This window comes from Mustela nigripes, chromosome 12, assembly GCF_022355385.1.
Source record: "Mustela nigripes isolate SB6536 chromosome 12, MUSNIG.SB6536, whole genome shotgun sequence".
In the NCBI taxonomy this organism is placed as follows: Eukaryota; Metazoa; Chordata; class Mammalia; order Carnivora; family Mustelidae; genus Mustela; species Mustela nigripes.
The window spans coordinates 94,799,475-94,824,811 of record NC_081568.1 but is presented as its reverse complement, the minus strand read 5'-3'; the positions used below and the strand labels follow the sequence as shown (position 1 = coordinate 94,824,811).

At 38.7% G+C, this 25,337-nt stretch overlaps 1 protein-coding gene across 9 annotated transcripts in view; it reads right to left on the bottom strand.

Annotated features, from left to right (window-relative positions):
• The window catches only part of MAST4 (microtubule associated serine/threonine kinase family member 4), a 554,271-nt gene that overhangs the window by 47,761 nt on the left and 481,173 nt on the right, over positions 1-25,337 (bottom strand). For all 9 annotated transcript variants that reach the window (XM_059417990.1, XM_059417992.1, XM_059417991.1 and 6 more), the window contains 6 exons: positions 21,966-22,044; positions 15,415-15,572; positions 13,051-13,126; positions 10,903-11,112; positions 5,544-5,645; positions 3,081-3,213 (listed from right to left, as the gene is read on the bottom strand). In XM_059417990.1, the coding sequence (XP_059273973.1) occupies positions 3,081-3,213; positions 5,544-5,645; positions 10,903-11,112; positions 13,051-13,126; positions 15,415-15,572; positions 21,966-22,044 (758 nt within the window). The remainder of the gene's footprint in view (positions 1-3,080; positions 3,214-5,543; positions 5,646-10,902; positions 11,113-13,050; positions 13,127-15,414; positions 15,573-21,965; positions 22,045-25,337) is intronic.

Sequence of the window (25,337 nt, the reverse complement as noted above, 5' to 3'; positions counted from 1 at the left end):
ACGAAGTAGTAGTTGTTGAGAGGGGCTGGACAACAAAAAAACTTAGCACACCACCATGATCAGCACATCCTAGGGACCTTTCACCCCACAGGCTTTCCTCTCTGTAAAATGGGAACTACGTATTCATGTCTGAGAGTTTCTTGTAAGTATGATACAGGATATTACTGTAGGGCTCTTAGTATGTCAACTAACAAAAGTGAAGTGTTCACTTAATATTGATGGTTATTTATGATTATTAGTTACACCCTGTAAGTTAGTCAATCCTGGGCTGGATGCCACATGCCTGACACCACCTTAAGTACTATCCTGGTGGTCTAGTTAAGAGACAAAACCAAAATAAAATTAAAAAAAAAAAAAAAGAAAGAAAAAAGAAGAAGAAAACGGCATTTAACTGCTCAGTCTACAATGGAATGCATCTCTGAGTCTATATAAGTAAATGAAGAAACCTAATTCATTTAATTGTTCATTTTAATTTTTATTTTTAAAGAAAAATAGGTGCTTAATTAAAAAGAACATGAAGGAATTCTCTCCAAAATGCTGACAGGGAGTTAGTTATCTCTGAGTGGTAAGATCATAGATACTTATATTTTCTAATTTTTCAAAATTGAACATGTATACTAAATTATATATAGTAACTTATGCAAAAGTTATAGTTTTTAGTTACCTATTTTTGTATGCATCTAAAAGTAGTCCTTAGACTCTCATTTCATGTATTCATATTCTTACAAATATCATCATCCTTTTTGGGAGAGATTACCCATAAAAGATACGAAGCAAAACAATACTGGAGGGTTGTCTTCGGATAAAAACCAACAAATTCCAGAATCTAAAATAACTGAAGACTGACACTAACTTTCCTAATTTACCAGTAGGGGAAATTCAAAAATAAAAATGAGCTCAGTACAAACCAGGTGATTTCTTAGTGTCATTCACGTGATGTTAACTTCCTGCATGATAGGCACTTTAGACTGGGGGCCTGGGAGGTGGGCGCAAATGTATTCACTCTCAGGGACTCTCAAGGATAAGACGGATTTTAATATTGTTTAAATAAAAGAGCAACAGTACCTATAATTTATTACGCATTACTGCATCTTGGGGGGAGAGATGAACTATAATCCTAAAAACAACTCTACAAATACCATTTCCCTGGTTTTATGGAAAGAATACTGAGGCACAAAAGCTCATCAGCTGCAGGGTCAAGGTCATGGCCCACAGGGCTGGGGCCAGCGTGCAGACCTGAGCTTTTCCACTCCCCATCCTCACCCCCAAACTTCCAAGCTCAGGCTGTAGGTCTGTTAGTGTAAATGTTGACAAGAAGGGGAATAAATGGAGATGAGAGTCTAAATAATGGCATGTTAAGGGGTAACAAAGAGATTAAAAATCACCGTCAGATCAGAATCAAGAATATGAAGCATCAAGAGTTAAAAACACGACTCCCAGCGATGAATTTGTATCACTAAACTCAAAACTTGTCCAAGATCACCATTAAGATTTTTTTTTTTTTAGAGTCTCTATAAAGGCACATAAATGGGCCTCAGATGATTCACCTACCAAAGTTCAACCCACAGTGATCTTTACTGCCGGGTTAAGAAAACTGCAAAGAGCCCACTTGCTCTACAGTTCAAGGGCTGAACCAACCTCAACTCTACCAGCGTGAACAGTCACTCTAATGTACTTTGACAGCCTCCCCACTCCAATAATTTTCATAAAAAAAAAAGCAAATTAAAAGATGGCTGTTTTAAATAGGATTTCTGCTAAATAACTATTATCTGGGAAATACATATTATTTGCAAGCAGTGAGTAGTAATGGAATGGAACCAGGAGTCAGCTTTTGAAGCAGGAAGCTAAGGCATCGTTTTGCAATGCCTGAAGAGATTTTTAAAACTCATCTAAATACCATTAAACATCTGCCCTTTTTATTTCATTGATTTAAACCATTTCTGAAGACTCATGATTCAAAAAGGTAAAGATGGTAATTTAAAAGCCATGGGGAAAAAATCTCTCCCCAGGGAACTTTTCAGGAAAAGCAGCCACCAGCCTCTGATAAGTGATGAATCTGATGTGGTATTGCTTTCAGGACAATATAAATTTATCTGGCATTATCTCCCAGGAATGCATGCATCATTTCACTGGAAGCAAAGATCCAATGGCCGTAAGAGCAAACAAAGCGGGGGTAACAGGAGAGCTGGGCAGAGAGCAGCAGGTTCCTGGGCTTTAGATGGGAAAATATCTGTGCCAACAGTTACCATCATTACAAACAATTTAGCAAGATAAACGCTGTTTGCAAATTCAATTTTATGAACCAGGAAGAGGATTTCGAATGAAGGAGTCTTTGATTGCTTTTGACTCTTCCTAGGCGGTATGTAACTTAAGTGTTTTAAAGGCTAATCCAAATAATAGAGAGCAAGAAAGGGTTGGGGGCAGAGGAGTAGTTTACTGGTATTAAATTTTTTAAAAACCACTAACAAGACGCTTAATCTTCTGTGTATTTAATAACATTAGACCTATAAGCTTTTAGAAATATTTTCCCCCCACTGGCCTTCCTGTATATTACCATTTTTCACAATTTTTTGTTACACGCAAAAATCTACCTACCAACACTGTACCTCGTCTAAATCTATCATCAGTTGCATTACTCCCCAATTACTTTAAATGTCACTTTTAAATTAATTATAATTAATTTCTTTAGCAACATCTTCAAAATTGAAAGTACACTTGAGAAGAACCCTACTGAGCTTTGCAAGAGAAAAAGTACTCAGAGAAGGCTGTAATCTGAACCCTTGCAGGACGCTGTGGTATTGTCAGGCTGACAGGCCTCTGGGATTTCAAGGCCTCAGACCCACACTCTAGGTAGAACACAAAATGGGTCAGGTTCACCCGCTCTTTGGGACTCAACGTAGTGAGTTGTGAACCCCATAGTGAAGGGTTGCTTTCTTTCTTCAAAGCACAACTGGCTCCCCAAATTTGCACTTTTCAACAGACAGAGCTAAATCATGAGGAAAAAGTAAAGACTTGCTAAGTTACTGTTTGAAGTCGTAGTGCACAGTCAAGTGAAAGGTGAGCCCAACCAAGGTACGTACCTTCCAGAGGGTCCTTATTGAGTCCCAGCTGGCTAATGATGTACCTGGGAATGTCGCTTTTAATACCCTGTCCTTCTTTTGCATGGCCTTCTGCTGCTTCCAATAGGTAGTAAAATTCTTCAGGATCAAATTCCTAGCAGAAGACAAACACAGATGTATACTTATTGGAGCCAAAATTCCCTGAGGTTTTATTACATAAATTCCTCTCACAATAAGATTTGCTCAATATACACAGTTGCAGGTTATTTATGCAGGAAGGAAGCAAATGGCTTTTAAAAAAGTACACAATTCTTATTTCATATTTGAAGGCTTTCATAGTCTAAGGCAATGCATGCATGTCCTTGGTAACTCATAGAGGAACCACTTCCAGTTTCCTTAAAATGCAACCTTGAAGATATCCTACTGCTATCTTATTGAAAATGAACATGTCTGAAATTCAAATAATGCCTTTTTTAGTAAAATTTTTAGATCCAAAATCTCATCCAGAAGATTCAGTTTCTCTCTTTGCATAAACAGCCTCAAAGGAGTAATGTTAGAATCCATATTCTCAAAGGTTTTGCAGGAAACTCCATTAGTACAAAAGGGTGCAAAAGTATTTTTTTAAAATATCAAAATTACCACTTTTTATTAGTACATTCTAAAATTAAGTTAATATTCATGGAATGTGAAGATTAAGAAAGACAAAATTATAAAACTAATGCTATTACCTGTGTCTATTTTTAAAATTTGGTAGCATATTTTGCCTATGTATTTATTCTCTTTGGTTGCTACTCTTTAGAGTTCCATCACTCTAAATTGATGTCATGGGTTTACTTCTTGTATACAATTATGTTTGAAGATTTAAACCACAGAGGCTATTTTTAGTTAAATTTCCTAGATGTTATCCCCTCAAGATGTTTCCCATTTTAATTAATACCCCAACTAGACAACTTTAGAATATCAGCATTTCACCTAAGATCACTCAAGGGTTTCTAAAGGCCATGTAAAAAAAAATCTCGCTGCAAATGGAGGAAAGTCAAAACCAACATATACACTCAGCGCCCTTTTTAGAAACCTACAATGACACAAAGCGCAGGCCTGAAACAGCAGGCCTAAGACCACTGGTTGGAAACCAACCCCTCAAACTCTGAAGCTCCAGTTTCATTTGAGCTTTAATAGTGCTGAGAACAGTAACATTTTCAATTCTACTCTTAAGGTCACCTGTTTCTATCCCTGAAAGGTTACACTTTTACTTTTTCACTTCTGGTGAGGAGGGATTACTGAAAAAATTCATTTCCTCTTTTAAGGCAAAATCTTCTATTAGCATATCTGTGGCTGTCCAGAGAAACAAGTTTTAATACTAAATGCTATTTTTTCCCCAAATGAAACAAATACAGGAAGTACAAACATGTGGTGCATAATTCAGAAAAAGTACAATGGGAGACGTAGTACAAAATGAGACTTCCTTTTGCCTGCATTTGCCAGTCACACGGTTCTCCCAGAGTATTTGTTCCCCTTTATCCTTCCAGAGACAATGCCAAATGGTGCTTTTGAATCTGTGGTTCTAAGGGTCCTGGCCACTGATGGAAACACCTACTCCACCATGCCCCTCCCCGTTTCCTCAAGATTTCCCCTCTCACATGACTCACTGTGCATTGGTAGATATTTATGGGGCTTGTGAACATTTCACTATTATAAAAAGCTATGCATGTGAATCAAAATAAGATCAAAACCCTAGCAATACCCCCCTATATGTATATGTGTGAATGTTTAATTCTGAAAAGCCGTACTGCATGGAGTGTTACACTTTAATGGCTAGCAGAACTTAAAAGTGAGTGCTGATACTATGTTAAGCCCCTTAAAACTCGTCTTATCTTCAAAGCTTCATATTTGTTCACAGGGTGGACTGAAATTTCAGCCAAAATTACTTGAAACAAAAATTTTAAAGTAGGAAAATGACCAAGGACAATATAATGGACAAAATGAACTCATCTCTGGAAGTTTCTCTTCTTCCAGTCTATCTGGGACGCTACTGTATTCTCCCTAGTGGGTTGCTGCCGAGCATCTGTTTCTAACGTGCCACATTTTAAGAACAAATACTAGTAACCGCAGGTTATGACAAACCCTCTCTCTGCGTCTTGCCAGCTCCAAAAAAGTGAGGCCCAGCAAATGTTTTAAATGAGCTGTCACACACTAATGGTGCTGAGATAAGATTAAGCCTATTAGTTCACAATGATATTTCCACTTTGAACAGAATGTGATATGATTATCACTCAATACAGCACAAGTCCTAGAATTTTTACTTAAAACCAGAAAACAAAATCACATGGGGATGTGCTCATAAACATTCACAAGTTGTAGCTCCTGTGGACTCTTTCCATTTAACTCTGGTGTTGGAAGCCAAATGAAACTGGAGGTTTCTGATGGTCACTGCTTTCCCACAGTTAACAATAAATAATGGAGTTCCCTCTAGGGGCAACTTACCAGGCACTCCAATAACCGAGCTGGGCGGGCAATAACAATTAGGATCTTTCGAACTAGTTGTTTAATAAATGCCAATTCTCCACTTTCTGAACGATCATGAGCCTGTGAGAAAGCAACAAAAAGAAAGGTGAGACAGGGTTGCTCTACTAAATGGAAAAGAAAATCAGCCAAGTACATTAACTAGATAATTGCAAATATTTGAAAATTAAGTGATTTAGAAAATACTTTTTAAGGATTGATAAGCGAACATTATCGCTTCACAAATGGACACCATTAAATTTTTTTATCTACAAAATGGCTCTATTAGCGAAATTTCATCTGTAAAACTTTGATTTATTCTGTGTTAAAAATCAAACACTGAAACTCTCAATGTGAACCATGAATGATAGAGAGATTAACAGATTATGACACATTAAGCCCATGGTACACGTGGAGTGAGGGGCAGATAAGGAGACTTGATTTGCCAGATGTCGCAAAATGAAGTATGAAATGGCTAATATAGTGAAGGTCTGTTTTTGTTATTGTCGGCATTTAATATATTTATGTTATGAAATAGATCTTACATGGGTACCACAATTAGCCTATAAATTCACCATGTTATAATGTGTAAGAAGTGTGCATTGCTTACTTCAAATGTTAGGGGGATAACATTTATACTGACACACACACATACGAATTTGGTTTCATATATTGATTAAATAATACCTAGGCACTCAACTCAGTAAAATTTAACTGACTTTCCATCTTTTTAAATTTTATGTCACATGCTGCCTCATCAAGCACAAAAATATCCTGAGAATAAAACTCAGTTTGCATCATTAAAATTTTCAATGATACTTTTTTGAAGAAATGAGGTAAATCTGCATCAAGGCAGTCATAAAACCAAAGTTGTACAAGTTTAAACATGTAAACTTTTATGCCAACTCACTTTAAGGCTGTCATAATTTTTAAATTGGCATGATTTACTTTCCTCTAAGGACTAAAAAAACACACATCGAGAAGATGCTGGTACAATAGAACATAATTTCACAGACATACTAATAAATATTTCAAATCATTCTTGAAGGTGCTTTATTCTAAGAACCAACCCTCTCATGAAAAGAAGTGGCAGACTAAATCTGTGAAAAATTATTAAATTTAGTGGTAACAGGTCTACGAATTTTAAGCCATCAAATCAAAGGCAACTTTCCAAAATGTAGGTATAGGAAACATATATATAGGTTAAAGCAAAAGAGCCAACATTTCAAAGAAAAAAACACAGGGGAAAAAGACCACTAGTGAATAATTGTGGAAGAGAATGCGTTCAAAGAAAACCAACTTGTAGCAACAACTACAGGTCCTAGCAATCAGCTGGGATGTTAAGACATGTATAAGGAGTTATACGTAATATTTAAACTGCCTTTGGTTTTCTTTCTAATTTTTGTTTTACACCAAAGAGAGACTTTGGAAGAGATAACGAATGCCAAGAAGCATGGTTATATATATGCCTTCTTTAGAGCTTCTTCTTAATCAAAACTAAACAGAAAACCTTACAGATGAAACAAAAAAGCCACCTAACTTCGTGATTGACAATGTGGGCTACATACAGAATTTCCTCTTACTGTACTAATTACTGCTTTACAAATTCAGGAATATAAGAAAATCTAAAAAGCCTGAATGTGTTTTGCTGAACTCTTCAAGGAGAAAAAAGAACTCTGTATCTTAAAAAAATCTTTAGTTAGTTTAGATTACACAAATTCCATTTTAAAAACTGTAAAAATAATCAGTTCATTCCTGCTTGTTACTTCTAAGAATTATCCGCTGTAACTAAGGCCAAAACACACAATGGGTAATGTTAACTCAAACAACATTCTATCTACTAACAGTATAGGGAAGGGAGTTTTGTTAAGACAACACCAAACAAAATCACACAGTTAGCACGAGAACAGAGAGAGTTTCCAGGCTGCTAACAGCAAGCGCCAACATTAATGGATACCCTGTGTTTGTATTTTAAGTGTTGGCTGCTATAAAAAACACTGAGACCCATATTTGAGTAGGTTATAGCTTCCTATGTATAGTATTTTCTTTGGCAAATACACCTAAGAGAGAAAACACAGGGAGACATAAAAGCATTCATCTGGAATTGACCTAGACCTGGGGACTTTAAAAAGACATCAGTTAAATCAAGCTGTTCAAAGCCACAGGGGGACCCTGCCTGGGTCTGCAAAAAACTGACAATGGGGAAAGTGGCCAGGAGATACCCTGCAGGCACACAATGCCGCAGCTGGGAAGTGACAACAACTGCATCCTGGGGAAGGCAAAGGCAATTCCCACAATAAGACTCCAACTAAAAGGCACAAGTTCCCCTGTGACTGTTTAGCTCCAAACCCTGGAAGGACACTGTTAAGGCGATTCTGAAGACTGTTTCAATTTTCCCACAAGGACTGACTGAAGGAAATGTTTATCTGTGAAGATAAATAAGAAATTCCTATTCATAATCAAAACTTGCTCTTCATACCACAAACATACATGCTTCCCTGCTGAAAAGACAAATTTTCCTAAAAATCAACAATTAATTAATTAACTAATTTTTTCTTTTTTTGAGAAAGAGAAAGAGAGCATGCAAGGGGCAGGGAGAGGGAGAAAGAATCTTAAGCAGGCTCCCAACCTGCTTGGAGCCCAGTGTGGAGCCCAACACAGGACTTCATCTCAGAACCCTGAGATCATGACCTGAGCTGAAATCAGGAGTTGGAGGCTTAATCAACTGAGCCACCCAGGCAACCTCAAAATCAACAATTTTTGTCTCTTATATGGTGCATTCACATGATTTTTGAAAGCTATGATTTTTTTTTTTTAATAACTGCCATGAAACAATCTGCCAGGTTTGTTAAACAGAAATAAAATTCAGTGTGTGTGTGTGTGTGGGGGGGGTTAATGATTTTATTTATTTGTTTTAGAGATACAGAAAAAGAAAGAGAGAGTGTGAGCAGGAGGGAGGGGCAGGAGACGGACAAGCACACTCCATGCTGAGTGCAGAGCCTAGTGTGGGGCTGACCCTACAACCCCAAGATCAGGATCTGAGCTGAAATCAATAGTTGGATGCCCAACTGACTGAGCCATCCAGGAACCCCACTGGGGGCAGATTTCAAAGCAAATCACTCTGGACATTGATTCTATCCTTTTCAGAGAAAGCCTCTGAAGGAATGAAAAACACAGGACTAAACTAGTAATTTTAGTAATATTCTGGGACATGTATGTGGAATTATAGGAGTATCTCACAGAAGCTGACTATACAGATACTCTCTTAACTGCTTCTTCTGTTTAAAAATGCACTATTTGGGGCGTCTGGGTAGTTCAGTTGGTTAAGCATCTGCCTTCAGCTCAAGTCATGAGTTTAGGGTCTTGGGATAGAGTCCCGTGTCGGGCTCCCTGCTCAGCAGGGACCCTGCTTCTCCCTCTGAGCCCCCTTTCCTTTCAAAGAACTCTCTCATGCTGTTTAAGTGAAACCCCCAAACAGATCATTACAAAATGCATTGTGCTCAACGGGTCATGTTAGGGTTTCTACTTGTAGGCAGAATGGAGCCACTGAAGACTCTTAGATATATGTTCTTACAGCCTCATAGGAGCAAGAATGTGGGAGTTAGGATTACTGCCTTGGTGGAGAGACACTCAACAGACAGGCAGACACATGAATTTGAAATCTAAGAGAGAGCTGCTGATCTGAGATGCAGAATGGAAGCCGTTAGAGTTCATGGGTCTTTAAGATAGCCAACAAGATATCTCCAGGGGGGAGGAGCCGTGGGCCACCAATCAGACATGGGAAAGCTAACTTCTAGAAAACACAAGTTAGAAGAGCCCTTGGAAGAAGCAGAGAAGAAATTAGTAATTTTAGAGGTACCAAGAATAAGAATATCTTGAAAGGAGGGGGAAGGGTTAGCAAGAGAGAAAGGGAAAACTTTAGTATTGCTAAATCTAATAATATTCAGTTAAACAGGCTGCTCTGAGAGAATGCGCAGTGGATAGGACAGTGAGGAGGAGAATGGACTTCAATGAGTTCAGTGAGAGGAGGTCAGAACCATTCACTCCACAAGCGTTTTCCTATGAGTTAGACGTTATTCTAGATGCACAAACAGACAAAATCCCTGCCCACACGGCCACTATAGCCTATGCTGCAGAGAGTCCCTGAGCCATCAGTCTGTGATGACGTGAGTAAAATTACTGAGAGTAAGCACTTAGCAGCTCTTATATTTTTACTTTGCTTATACATCCAAATGCAAGATCATTTTCCTATAAATTTATTTTCATTTTAATATGTGGAAGAATAGGTGCAAGACAAATTGGAAATGAACACCCAAACCCAAAAACAACATATTTACCAGCCCTAAAATATGGTGAGAAACACTGCCTTAATGGACCACGAAGGGCTGAAATATGAGTAATGGGACCAAAGTACAGAAAACCCTGTTGGGATGTTGGGATGGGAAAGAAAAGATAAATAGTGGCTGCTGGTCAGAGAGAGATCTCACCAGAACTAAACTCAGTTGGGGCAGACAGATAATTTCCAGAAAACTAGGATGCTACTATTTTCCTTCAGGTCCACGCAATTATTTACATATTCATGGTTAGAGAAAAACACGTACAATCATGCTGACATGGCATAGCTTCTGCCCTGTGAGGTAGAGAAATACAATATATCCGAATATATAGGCTAAACAGGTTTTACTTATAGGTTGTTGCTGATCAATTTCAGTCAGTAGAGCAATATATACACTAATTGCATTCTACCATACACATTCCTTCCTGTCCTGGTTGTTATCGGGAGCTAAACATTCAAGGGGTTGGCTCAGGCAGGCCCTGTGTTTATCTGTCTTTTGGAAATTGGATGTTTCGTTAGAAGAGGAACTGACACTAATGAAAATATAAGTTACCATTTACTGCCCAATACCACGTGCAGGTCAATTAATAGGACACAGGCCTGGAAGAAGCCAGCCATTTTCCATTTAGCTTTTTCAGATATTAGGACTAGATAGCATCCTCAAATAACACACATGCACTCAGGCAATTTATAACTTTATGGCTGGGGGTAGGGGGAAAAATGACTGCCTCAAAATCCTTCACAATCCACTTATCCCAGAGCCATAGATGGTTGGATCCTGAGGTTCCTATAAAGGTTATTACATTAACTTTCTATTACTATAAATGATGACGGCAATCAATTTATAGAAAGTAGCAATCAGTTTTTTCTTCTTCTTTGCTTCCCTCCGAATATGAACTCTATCTCACGGTTAAAACGTGGAAGCAAATGCACTCGTGAAATTTCTCTTTTTTCAGGGGAAAAGCAAAACGAATCAGAAAACTTTACACGGTATGTGGTTCATACCTCTTGTAGCAATTTATCTAATTTGTGCTGTAATTCAAGGAAGTATCGTGAGGTGATGAGACCCTGGTGGGATTTATCCAAGCAATCTCGAGCCAGTTCAATAATCTGGTGGTGAGTGAAACTAAGCACTCCATCTGCTAGAGGAAGAACGTGGTCAGGGGAGTAGCTGGTGATAATTTCCTTCAGACGTTCTTCCATCTGAGCCGTAGCCTAGTGAGAGAAGACATGCACACACAGATGAAATACAACAAAACACACACACGGACAATCATTACATTTATGTAGCATTTTCAGAGGCCTCCACAAATTATGAAACAGATTTCTCAAAACTAATTGTGCATACACAATATCATTATATATTTGTCAAAACCCACAGAATACACCTCCTGGTGTGAACCTTAAATGTTAACTATGGACTTGGGGTGATTATGATGTGTCAAGGCGGGTTCATCAATTGTTAATACATGGACTGCTCTGATGGGGGATATTCATGGGGGAGGGTATTTGGATGGGTGTGCTGGAATGGGGAGGGTGTTGCGGAGACATGGTTGGGGGTATATGGCAATTCTTGGTACTTTCAGTTCAACTGCACTGTGAACCTAAAACTGCTCTAAAAAATAGTCTGTTTTAAAAAAAAAATTATTTAAATCCAATTATCAAATATTGTATGTTAGTTTCAGAGGTAGAATTCTGTGATTTATCAGTTGGATATAACACCTAATGCTCATTTAAATTTTTTTTTTTTAAAGCAGCAACAGCAGCCTTATCTCATGCAAGAAAGATGTGAGGTAAAGGGAAACTGACTATCCAAGGGTGATAATGATTTTTTTCCTATCCTATCAAATATGAAATGGGCTATGTCAAGCTTCTTCAAATAAGCCAAACAATACTGTGCATTGTTATGTCTTCATTTTAAATCTTGAGCTCTTTCTTTCACATGGATGTTCAACGATACCCAGTTAAATTTTTACCTATTCAAAACTCAGGACTGTTGCTGGAATTCCACAGGGTGGGCCAAGAGTCATTTTGTAGCAGGTTTAAATGCACCAGGAACATCCTTACCCTTCTCTCAAAAAGCTACATCTTGTACGAAAGGCCAAGGAGATTCCTTGGGTACATCTATCAAAATTTCCTTTGCAACTTTGATTTCATTTTCTGTGATGCCCTAGTGTCTAATCAGTATCCCCTGGTTATATTAACTGTCTATGCAGAGAGGGGTGCCCTCTGCCTCCTGCTCCTCTCTGAAATCCCAACCAGCACAGACTATGAAGAGTCAGAACCTATTTCCCTGGTGACAAGGGACAGGTAATTAATAGCTAAGACGGCTTTAATCAATGACATCAATGTTGGGTTCATTACAAATAATAAGTACTCTACATGTGATTTATGAAACCAGAGATTTCCTTTTGTTTTCTTGCCTAGGGCTACACGAGTAGCTGGGGAGGAACAGGAACACAATGGAGAGGCTGTCCTCTCCTGACTGTGCAGGAGCACTAGGGGAAAGGTCGTGCAAGCCAGGGTCAGGGAACGTCAAACGGCAGCTTTCCACAGCTGGGGCATCTGTCAGCAACTCCTCAGCAAGTCTTTTCGGGCTCAGTGTGAATTCCCTTCGCCATTCTATTGGGGAACATTGCAACTGCACCTTCCCTTCTAAATTAATAGGGTTAGACATGTAATTGCTGAAGACACAGGAAGTCACAGAAAAGAAAAATGAGGTTTTTTGGGGGTTGTTTTGTTTTTTAAGAAAAAAAGATGTTCATCACATACCACTCTCCAGGTGTCTAAGGAAGGAAAAGGATTGCCGTTGGCACTATACAGCAGGCCCAGACAATGGGCAGGGGAGCATGTGGGTGCAGAGGCTCCCTCTCCCTGTGGGACCCCACCAGGCCCAACCAGGGGGTTGGGCAACCAGCAGGATTTGCTTTAGAGGGAGCTCAGCACACAGAGAGTGTGGGTAGTGCTCAGCCATTTAAATAAAAATTGTTCAGTAATTTTTACCTTTCTTAGAAGCTGTGGTGCTGTTCTATACAGGTCTAATTCATTACTACGCAATTGGCCCATGCTTTCCCATAACAAACCACCTTATGGATGCTACACCCATATTGCCCGTTGGTTTAGATGCTGGACATCTTCAATTCAGTTCATTACCTTTGGGAACCTCTCTTTGTAGACATGGTTCATCATAATTATTTCATGGTCACAGCAGGCGGGAGAACGTCCAGGGCTGTAAGCAAAGCAAATGACCCTTTGAAACTTGCCTCAGCATGAAATGAAAATAAGCTTTTTATTTATAAACAACTGGTTGGATCAAAGTACTATACAACCTTTGCAAGAAAAGAATATTAGGTAATAAACTACAAAATCAGTCATTAGTACACACATAAATACTCACAAACAGTGACATCCTGAACAGGATTCAAAAAGGAAGCTCTAGAAATGGAATGCCACGAAATAATGAGAGCTACAATATAAAGGAGGTCAGAAACGTTCTTAAATTGAGATTATATTCTGTATGTAGAATGCATTTCTATTGTTCTGGAAACCAATTAATGAATTGCAATATAAAACAAAAGAAGATCGTTCCAAACAGCAACATCGAGGACACACTGAACAGTGCAATTTCACACTTTTTTCCGACACCTGCGCTCTGCCACGTGCCACTGAAGAGGTCTGACGGTCTTCTGCGGCACAGGTGTCGCCACTGAAATCCATTTTCTAGCCTTGCAAAGATCTCTCTGGGGGTGCTGAAGTCAGCATTACGTACAATATGAAACAGAGGCATGGAGCTGTTGTGTGCTCTTCTTCCTTTCAATAGCAGTTTCATGTTTCTTCTTAGTGTTACAGAGTTGGGCAACCTCAGTGAGGACAGTGTTTACCCTTCTGGGAGAATACAGGCTGTACTAGATACCCAAGTAACTCCTTTCATAAAAGCATAAAAGGGGCACCCATGTGGTAAAACACAATGTCCCTAAATGAATTCATAACATTGAACTTTTATTCCCTAACTCAAAATAACAACACGTTGCCAAATCATTCAATGTGGGTACATTAACTATCAGTTTATTACCCTAAATAATATCCCAGTCAGGGGCACCTGGCTGGCTCAGTCAGTAGAGCATGAGACTCTTGGGTGTGGGGTTATGAGTTTGAGCTTCATGTTTAGTAGAGAGTTTACTTAAAAAAAAAAAAAAAAAAAAATGTAGTACAAAGGGGAAAGGGGGAAAACCCTTATCAGTAAACTTTGATATTCAACTGAACACCTGACAAACTGTTTTTATAGTAAAATCTTCAACAGGAAAGTATACCAATTCTACAGCAGCAAGATTCATACTGTGGAGATGGACTGCCTTGATCATCCTGCAGAGAAGGACCTGCTGCCCCAGCAGCTGGGACTACAGAAGCCATCAGCCCTCGGTCCCTTCAAAGATGGCCTCAGCTGCAGTCACCTCACCCAGGCCAAGTTCTTCCCAGGGTACCGCACTCAGCAACTGAGGTAAGGATAAAAAGTAAGGGCCATTTGGCAGAGAGGGGTAACTCTAATGGTCATGCCATACCCAGAGTTCCCTGTGGAGTCAGCTGTGTGGCACCTAGAGTTCTTTCTGTTCAAGTCAGCTTGCTGGCCTTCCTCACATGGGATAAATCCTAAGCACCCCCTAATAAACATCCCAAACACAAATATGTTTTAGAATCTACATCCTAAACAAACAAACAAATAAACAAACACAACTCCAAACAAAAATTTGTAAAACACATCAATCTATCTCTATATATTTCTGGCCCTACTCAAGGTCAAAATTGAAGGGATATATATTCCTAATAATTAATTCATAAGCTTGGAAAAAGTAAAAACTCATGAAGGGAAGAAAGATGAAAAATATAGATGAACTTTTATAATGTGGAATCTAAAGGAAAATCTTTTTTTTTTTTTTTTTGCTGTCCTTCCTTTTTAGCCAAGCTTACTCATCTTAAAATAAGAACACTAAGTGCTCCTGTACCACAGTTAGATTGACTTGAAATTTCCAATGCAAGAAGGTTTTACAGGAGGTCTCTTTAGTCCCTCGTGATTATTGCTACTATCCCAATTTACAAATTGAAAGAAATGCAAAGAAAAACAGAGGGCGGCCTGGATGGCTCAGTCATTAAGCATCTGCCTTTGGCTCAGGTCATGATCTCAGGGTCCTGGGATCTAGACCCGAATTGGGCTCCCTGCTCAGTGGGGATCCTGGTTCTCCCTCTCCCACTCCCCCTGCTTATGTTCTCCTCTTGCTGTGTCTCTGTCAAAAAAAATAAGTAATATCTTTTAAAAAAATAGGAACAAATAAAGAAAAACAGTAAGATGCCTTTCAGTGGTAATTACCAATATCATGTAGAGATTGGAAAAATCACACGATTTTTGGGGTAGTGCACAAATCAATTCACACATAGATGAAATAGAGGAACAAACTACTTCCCTCGAAATGGTTAAAAACAGATAATCCAATTAAGTGACACTTTTCAATCAGGTCCACCTACCTCAGACTTCGAGAACGGGGGCGCATAGGCGTGTTCCTGCATCTGTTTTCTGTGGCAATGCTTTCGGTAGTACAAAAATGTTTCGACAGGAAGTGCAATTCATCTGGCGTTGGTTGGTAGGGTAACTGATGCAGCTTCTCCTGGGAGGAAGAGGAGGACTACAACAAACCACAGGGAGGTTAGGGGACCGTGTGAGAAAGTGAATTCAAATTCAAGTGAATTCACAATCAAAGCAGTGAACCTGGGTGACATCACCATTTTATAGTTTCCCTTTCACATTATAATTACAGTAATTAGTGTCCAAACGTATACCCTTACTGCTTTCTCTGTGAGGTCAAAATGCCTTCCATATTTCATCTCATTTGTCTACTTGACCATTTCCCAAAAGATAGTTTCCTCCTCTCTTGCAGAAAACCCAGGCTCTGAAAATGGGGAGGACTTGTTCAAAGCCAAGGCAAGAAAGTGATACCTGGACAATCTGGGTGCATGAAATGACAGATTAGTTCTCAACTGAGTATGGTACCCTTGCTTGGACCACTGCTCACAATTAAATACAGTGGCTTTCCGGTGAGTAACATAAAATGACTTTTATGATGTGTGATTATAAATAACGTAATGAGATCTTCCTTTACAAGGCATGCTGTCTATAGATACATTGATATGTGCCTTGGGTGAAAAGGGGAAGAGATGAAGATCCTTTTCTCACTAATGCCATTGTTTTAAAATTTGGAATTTTTTTTCTTCCTTTATTCCTTTGGCTAAGACTTCCTCTTCTCCCTCTCTTTCTCTCTCTCTCTTTCTCTTTTTATTAACATATATTATTTGCTTCAGAAGTACAGGTCTGTGATTCATCAGTCTTCCACAATTCACAGCACTCACCATAGCACATATCCCCTCCCCTCTTTTCCTTTATTAAAGCAGCTGCAGTGGTGTTTTTTTTTTTAATTTCTTGCGTATAGATTTGCTTTCTGAAAACTGTCACTTCATATTTAGAGAAAGGTAACACAGAAAAAATGAGTAACTAAATAACACTGTTTTTAATCAATCTGAGAAATAGACCTATAAAGCAAACAGACTTTTCTTTTTGTTTTTACTGGGAGGTAAACTCTATAAGCAATTCTAACAAAAGAGACTGAGAAATTTTTGAGCAAGAGAAACATGATTAGAATAAGCAAATTTGTAAAGTTAACACTCATCCGAAATCTCCGTTTTAACAGTTTTTTTTTAAAGCTGTCATTAGTTCAACAATAAATGCACTTCATAAACACTGAAGCATCACAATGCAGTAACACTAGAAATTAATGACTAAAGCTTAAAAATACCCTCACACCTTGAAATTATAAAACACCTTATAAGTCCACACAGAGACAAAGAGGAATTTTTATAATGTAATGAGATTGTTTTATAAGCCATAAAAATGAAAACACCACTGGAAAAACTTATGAGTTAAACCAAGTCTCTATTCAGAAGAGTATAAGCACAGCCTTAAACACTTTTTGCTGGGGAAAAAAAACAACAACAAATAAAACACAATCTAAGTCAACTCCAGCAATCAGGAAAAGAATAATAAAATCACCGTAAGCAGGAAAGAAGCCTTAATGATCAAAGTGAAGATAAGGAAATTAGCTAATAAAAAAATGTAAGTAAGAATCTGTACGTAGGTCTCAGAGGAAAATCAATGTCCACAGTCCTGTATCCAGGACTGCGAAACTCTAAAACCCTGAAGTTTATTCCTAAGACTATCGGAATCCCTTCTGATGGCCTAGCATCAACTGAGCTCATGGAAAGCTATTTAAAATATGTATTCAATCCACTTAGTGGGAATGTTGATTCAGGCTTCTGTAGAAATATTGATATATTTGACTGTGAGCCGCTGGCCCAGGTACCGCTGGGCTGTCAGGGAAAGTACAGGGATCCCGTTACCTTTCTAAAATATGAAAATTCATTCCCAAACACACTGGGCTCTAGAGTTTCACGTAAAGTATCAGAGGCCTGCAGTGACATGGAAATGACAGCGAGCGACTTCGAAGGGTAAGTTCCCTCTCTGGAAGGAAGGAGCAGAAGGGGACTGGGGTGGGGGCAGCGTTTTACTTGTACCTTTAACATTTACTAAACAAAATAACAATTTATTTTAAAAAACAGCCCTAGCAAATGTAACAAAATGTTAGCAAGTGTGGAAGATTCTGTGGTGCTACCACATATACAGCCACAGAACAAAACTGCCTAAGGAATGTGCCCCAGGTTTAGGGATAGGGAATAAGGCAAAATGAATGGTGCAGTGGTGCTAAATGTTCCAACCTTAACACTAGTAAAGAAGTGAGGAGGCAAGGACTCCTCTGGGGAGAGAGACTCCTTCATCTCAGTTGGAACAAGCAAGGTACAAATGGGAGGAGGGTGATAACCTATTCAAGGGACAAAGGATGGGTTCATGGCATTGGGGACAACTGTAGGCCAGGAAAATGGGGCCCCAAAAGGGAAATGATATTGGACAATCGAAAAATCCAAGGTGAGGGTTTTGCAAAGATCAGGAACTCACTCAGTGGAGAACTTTCGAAGCCAGTGAGGGACAAGACAGCAGAGGTGCAGGCTTGCCCCAAGACCGCACACCATACTTCAAACCACCTCCACTGGTCAAAGGCATCCTGGGAGTCCCACTTGGAGGAGAGCTTCAGTAATTGGTCTGGGAGTTTCTGATAAACTGTGTCTGATTACTTTACACTTCTAGCATATTCTCTATGTGTGGTGTCAGGTCTCCTCACCCAAATGGTCTGCACATGACTTTTGATAGCATTATAAATCAAACCCACATTCATAGAGTAGAGAGTTACGTAAAAAAGTTGTACAAGACTTTCCCAAAACTGTTCTGAATAATGATATCATTTAATCTCTCCAGATAACCGTTTTGCAACAGACAATACTCATATGAATGCATAATTTCCTACTTCTTATTAAATGTAGTATCATTTTATAGTCATACCTCACATATGTATAGGTATTTATATTCTTATTTCCATTTCCTCAGCAGAAAATAATTAACCTGTTAAGAAATATGGGGGACTGTCCTCCTCCTGCTGCAGTTCTGTATTACTTATTTTGAAATTAAAAATTATGACTGCAATATTATCTTGGAAAAGTTCCCCACTGATTAATTTTAATGGAAAAATCTGGAGTTGAAAGAAGTTGCAAAACCAAATATTTTCCTATGACCAAATCTTTTCAATGTTAGAATTCAGCATTTTTAACACTTGCCAATGGTACAGTTGCCATATATCCAAAGGATAAAGATGTGATGTTTACATTTCAATAATAGCAATGCTGGAATTCAGCAAACAACACAATTACCTGCCAAACTTAAGTGGTATGTTCCAAGTGTTTGTCATTTTGTGTTCTGTATGTTTACTTTTAAAAAATAACTGAAATGCATTTTGATTGGCCTCGTGACTAACAGTTAACCCACAAAATGAAAACTGGCGAGTGTCTCAGATAAGATTTAGAAAAGAAGAAAATGAGGTGAGTCTGGCTGGCTTAGTCAGTGGAACATGTGACTCTTGGTTTCAGGATCATGAGTTCAAGCTCCACAGTGGACATAGTGATGAACTTAAAAATAAAATATATCTTTTTAAAAAAGAAAGAAAAAAAGAAAATGTAACTACTAAGCAGTTTTGGGCAAATTTTGCCCCACTATGTAAAGGACAAGAACCCCAAAACCCTGAGAGAAATGAAAAGTAGCTTTTCAAATTTTCACGCATTATATTTATCAACAATCAATAGGGAGAATAGATAACTGAACTTTTTATATGTGGAGCACCTACACTTCACACACTTAACAGTTCTTTGCATCTTTTGGCACAAAGTAATTTGAAAGCTAAAATTTTAGAGGCGCCTGGATGGCTCAGTTGGTTAAGTGTCTGCCTTTAGCTCCGGTCATGATCCCAGGGTCCTGGGATGGAGCCCTGCATTGGCTCCCTGCTCGGTGCGGAGTCCGCTTCTGCCTGCCACTCTGCCTGCTTGTGCTCTCCTTCTCTCTCTCCTCCTATCAGATAAATAAATAAAATCTTGAAAGAAAATTTTATTTTGAAGGAAAACATAGGAACATGAGGTCAACAATTTTATGTACCATCTTCTTTAATAAACATTAAAGAGAAAACCTAGAAGCTATCTTAACGCTGGTCAGCAGCTGTCAGTTAGAAACACAGCAAATGTGTGTGCGTGTGTGACTGAATGCGGTCTCATGGGGCTTCTTCCTTAGACACATATGGAAGTCAAGGATGGTGGTAATTCATTGTGCCAGATGGCCAGGTCATGTTTATTAATTAAAATATTTATTTTAAGAAATACCGTGTAAATTCCTTAAAAAGAGCCAAGAGCCTGGAGTCTAGACCTGACTGTATCTTTGAGAAAAGAAGGGGTTGGTCAAAGCCCCTCAGTGTGTCGTTCCCTGTGTCTTACATTTCTGATAAATAAAAGGAAGAGAACGGTAGCAATTGCACAACACAGTGTGTTGCTGGGGTTAAACAAGACTACTATGGCGTACTGGAAGTAGTCAGGCTAATGTCTAGCACATAATAAATATTTCTATACTGGCTTTTAAAATTATTTGTACCAAATGAGGTCTGATTGTACCATATGAGAGACTGGCTTTTTTAAGTGATGTATGATTTAATAGTTACAGATGGAAAGATCTTGTGCTCTCGCTTATTTTTCTCGCAACGGTCAAATTACTGTATATATACGACACTAAAATTTGACTGAAGGGCGAAGTTAGGTCATAGAGCTGAAATGAACAAGAATCTGGAGACAAAGACTCCTCTGAAAGTCTGTAGAAGAACTATACTCAAATTTCAGAAAGTTACCCTTGCTTTTCTTTTCATTCAGTTTTAGCATCTATTTTCACACTGGAGTTACCCACATTTTCAACATCTAAAATCAACAAATGACCAGTAATGACTCTGGACACAGCAGCCCAGGGTGGCTTCACTGTTTTTTAGTGACAGTTTTATCCACTGAAACCATCCATGAGTCTGAAGCATCCTCTCCAGGTGCGAGGTTTCTGCGTCATTGAAATGACTCAAGGCTGTCAGGACGCTTCACCAAAATTATCGAACTGGACAATAAATTCACATACCATACTAAATGGAATAGAAGATAAGAAAATAAATTACCTCTCCTCAATAAAATACCAGAGAGATGGTAAAAAATAATCCAATGAATTTTAGCAAGGCAATATTAAAGTGCTCCAGAAAATTCACATTATATTGCATCTGGAATTCTGGAAACACATAATGTAAGGCAGCAATGATACCAGTTAGTTTATAAACAATGATAGTGTCCTTTCTTTTTCCTAAAAAAGCATTTATTTGAGAGAGAGAGGGAGCAAGGTAGTGGGGAAGGGGGTGGAGTGGGCGGAAGGAGAAAGAGAATCTCCAGCAGACTCCCTGCTGAGTGAGGAGCCTGCTGCGGGGCTGGATCCCACAGCTCTGAGATCCTGAGATCTTGACCTGAGCCGAAATCAAGAGTTGGACGCTTAACCTAGAGGGCCGTCCAGGTGCCCCAGCTGTAATGTCTTTTCAATATAAGTACGTGCTGAATGTACTTGCTTAGCACAGAGCTGGGGCCTGTGAAAAACCAGCAGCACCAGCCCAGTGAAACAATGGATGAATAATCCTACACAATAAACCACAGACTTTCCCAAAATGAAGATGGAAATGGACCAGAAGGAAATCTAAAATCATCAGGTCCACATTTCTGGCTTGTCCAAGGGCATTCGGGCCATTCCATTAGGTATGTATTGAACGCCTACAACAGACCTGGGGTTTCTAAATGACCTCCAGCTTCCAAAGCTCTGCAGAGACAGATAACCCACAACACCACTAATTTAAACTGAGAAAGCATCTATCTAAACTTACTGAATTGTTTCCATTCGTCGCTAGAGCTCGTGTTGAAATGTTACGGTTTGGGGCAAGAGCATCCTTCTTTCTTTATCCTATTTCCACGGTTTCATTTTGTCTCTTTGTCTTAACTTACTACGAAATTCTTTTAATCTCTCCTTAAAGAAATGTCTTACCTAGGAGGTACAGATTTAAGGCTTGCCATTTTTTTTTTTAATTTGAAGGAAAAAACAAAGAAACAAAACAGCAAAAACAAACAAACAAAAAATCCCTGCATCTAAGCCACACAAGAGGAAAAAAAAAGACCCAGGCCATCAAAGTTTAATGGCGTTTTCAGTACTGATATCACTGGTGTGGAACCAAAGCAATAAAACCAGATTGCATTTTCCCCCTCCCCCCCCCCCCCCAAACTACACCAAATGGTATTAAAACAAAAGCTCCCAATCTCCTCCAAACTTGTGATCCTGGGACTTAACTCAATTTATGCACCATTGTTTAAAAGCTTGCAGCAAAGAGTATGTCCTTTTTACATCTGTCAGTCCCTCATGTGATGAGGAACCTATTCAGAGTGACAGACATGCCAAATTTATCTCCTCCTTCCTACCAGGAAACACCCAGAGAAGACACGTGCTGTGCCAGAGAGGAGAACAGTTCAGTACTTACAGAGACTGTGGAGCTGGGCGTGTTTGTCCCATAGCCCGAGGAGGGGAGAGAAGCCAAGGACCATCGGCGTCCATCAGTCCTATTGAGAGAGGGAGATTAGCTTTGGCCAACGCTGGAACACTGTTACAGGGGGGCCCCAGGGAAACCGAGCATTTTTAGTCAAACAAATGATACAAATACGGTCAGTGAAGATGTGGAAATGTTCAGCACGGGCCAGAGTAAACAAACATTATACAGCAGGTTGACTTTTATTTAAACTGAATCGATATAGCCAAACAAGTAGAAAGTGAATGGGTTGATCCATATTATTGATCTCTCACTAACACACTTTGACAAAATGAATACTGGGGATAATTACAATGGTCAGACTCAGCAGATTCAAATGAATAAAAACAGAAAGGGAGGAGGAAAAAATACTTGTGTCTGGAGGCTGATCACTGAGGTCACAGGTCTCTGGAAGGGCCTGAATTCCAGCAAGGTCTAAGAGCCTGTGGGGAATTTGATGACATCCTAAAAACTCTCCACTTATTTTCAAGGGAACTGTATTCCTCCTCACACCTAGGGAGGGGATTAGTGGGGCCCAGGGCTGTTTCAAGTCTTAAGTAGCAAAAAAACTTTCACACTAAAATAGTGACTGACCTTACGGTCAGAATCTCTAAGACTTACTGTCTTCTGACAGGACCTGGCTTCAAGTGTTACAACAAAAGTCTCTTGCAGAGAGTTGTGAGTAGGTAGCCCCGCTCTGGCCCAGGACAGCAGGGGCAGAAAGAAAATTCTCCACTAGTCACAGAACCTAATGAGAAGAGTACCAGTGTCTGCTCCAGTCATAGGGGCAAAACTGTCAGGAGTCCTTGAAGAGAGCGATTTTCTCGCCAAATGGTCAAAGGGTAGCTTCCAGGGTAGATTCTGGTTATGAGTTAGGGTCTTTACAAGGGTCTCAGATGACTGATTGAAATAATAGAGATACTGTTGCAGGGAACAGAAAGCAAACCTTCTGAACTCTCAGGTGTTACAGAGTCATTATTATTTATCCTGTTTTAAGTAAGACTATGATTTCAACATCATATACCCCTGTGAAAACAAATAGATGTGCATTTGCCAAGGGAAAAACAGGAAAAACACACATTATAAAGGCCTATACTGCATTCTTTAGATGTAGTCTATCCTATATAGGCTTCTTATAATTTACGACTGTACTCATTTACTATGCGAGAGGTAAGAGGGGGCCAAATTTACCACAGACACATTCACAGGAAGTTGAGGTCAGGGGATTCAACAGCATTAGACTTGAATTTGAGAAATGTCACAATCAGATGTTTATGTAAAAAAAACTGATATTTGAGACTAAATTACGTCAAGGGAAAATATAATCACAGACTACCTTGGATGTTGTCTCCAATAAATGCAAATGGTCCACAAAGACAAAATGGAGAAATTCAAGTGGACAAATCACAGAAATACTACAATGTTAAAATTTGAGTAAAATTTACCTGTCATTTCTGTGACCATGATTGGAGTACAATTGGATCAAGTTTGTTTTTTTAAAAAAGAAGCAAAACAAAATATTTGTAAATATGCCAGAGATAAGGAACGGGAACAATTAAGTCATATGTTCTTTAAAAATATTTTTAAGCAATTAAAAATGTTAAAGATTTATGGATAAAATAGTTATAAGAACATGTTTCTAAAGACATCAATTAACTGGACACAGGTTAGTTTTATTTTATTTGGCTACTTACTGAAGACTTAAAAATCCATGCTGTACTTTACATTTTAAACACCTCCAATTTTTAGAAGTAAAAAAAAAAAAGGGTGGAGGATATGATTTTTAAAAGGATTATTCAGTCCATTTAATAGCAATTATCAGAAACTAGTCTCTGGAAAGAACGCAGGCACGATTTCCCCCATTGTGACTTTGTTTTGTGATTCATTAACTCTCCTTTCCCTCAGGTATCAATGAATATATTTCACATGAATGAACAATTCCAAGGAAAGACACATTCTTATTAGTTTTGAAACATAAATTACATTTGCTTACTCTGGAAAACACCCAACTAAAAGATGTTTAAACAAGAAAGTGCAGCCATGGACCAGAAATAATTTATGTCTCATGAAGTTCCCCAAGTTCTTGGTGTCTATTTACTCAAACGGAGCACAAAGGACCATTGCATTTTCATTACCATGACGACCGCATATCAGAAGTTATTTTACATGCTATATACTGTACTTAAGAGAGAGCATGCCCTTTTTTTCAAGAAAGCTGTCACACAAGTGCAATTTAGATCTTGCTAACAATGTTGTCTTTTCTTTGCAGAAGCTACCAATAAAATATTACTGGAAGACAGCCTACATTGCAGCCAAAGCAATAAGGCTTTCCTGAAGTGATTTTTTTTGGGGGGTGGGGTGGGGTGGAAATCTCTGTGTTAAACTAAGTGAGAAGGAACGAAGAGAAAAACATCTGATGGGAACATAGAATACAAAAGACTTTGCAAAAAACATCATTTCAACACTACTGAAAAAAAATCATATTAATACTGTATATAACAAAGGAAAAGTGGAAAGTCCCAGTATCAACCTGAGTCTTATAATTGTAGAAAGAGCAAGAAGATTGATTTGTTTACCAGTCACCTGGTATGACATCTTTTATATTTTGATTGATACTGGAATAAGGTGAACTATGCCAGGTGCTCAACCAGTGTCCAATGACCTGAACCCAGCAGCTAAGTCTGTTCTAGTAATTTGCTTGTGGAAATATATTCTGAGATTTACCCTGGTAAGGAACAATGAGGCACTAGGAAACACCCATGGCATGCAGTCAGGGCTCTGTGTTTCCAATGTAAGTAAAAGCAGTATGTAATGGGTCAACTCCATCAACTTTTGGGAATGGTAGAGCAATGTTATTGCCTCCATCTTAAGCCAAAGAAAAAAACGTTAATTCTGTTATCAGACTGTAAATCTGTATCACAGTTCTTAGGAAAGAATATATATGCTTCTTTGCTCCTGATGAAACTTATTATGCTATAACGCTCATTTTCATCCTTTTTAACTCATTAGTAAAAAATTAGCTTGATAATTTTACTCTTACGGATGTATTAGATAGCAAGTGAGTGCCATCCTATTTTCCAGTCTGAAATTAAACTATTCCATTACAGGGGATGTCTAGTGGGGGGCGTATTATCACATACTGGTATATGTAAGGTATATGTTTATACACACACACACACACACACAGACACCCCACACATAATGGTATAAGTAAGATAAGAAAACATTAATAAGCCTGATCTTTATCCCTTCACTCAAGAATAATTTTAAAAACAGGGCAATCTCTTCTCTGTTGGACTAAATACACAAAATAAAAACATGCGAGAG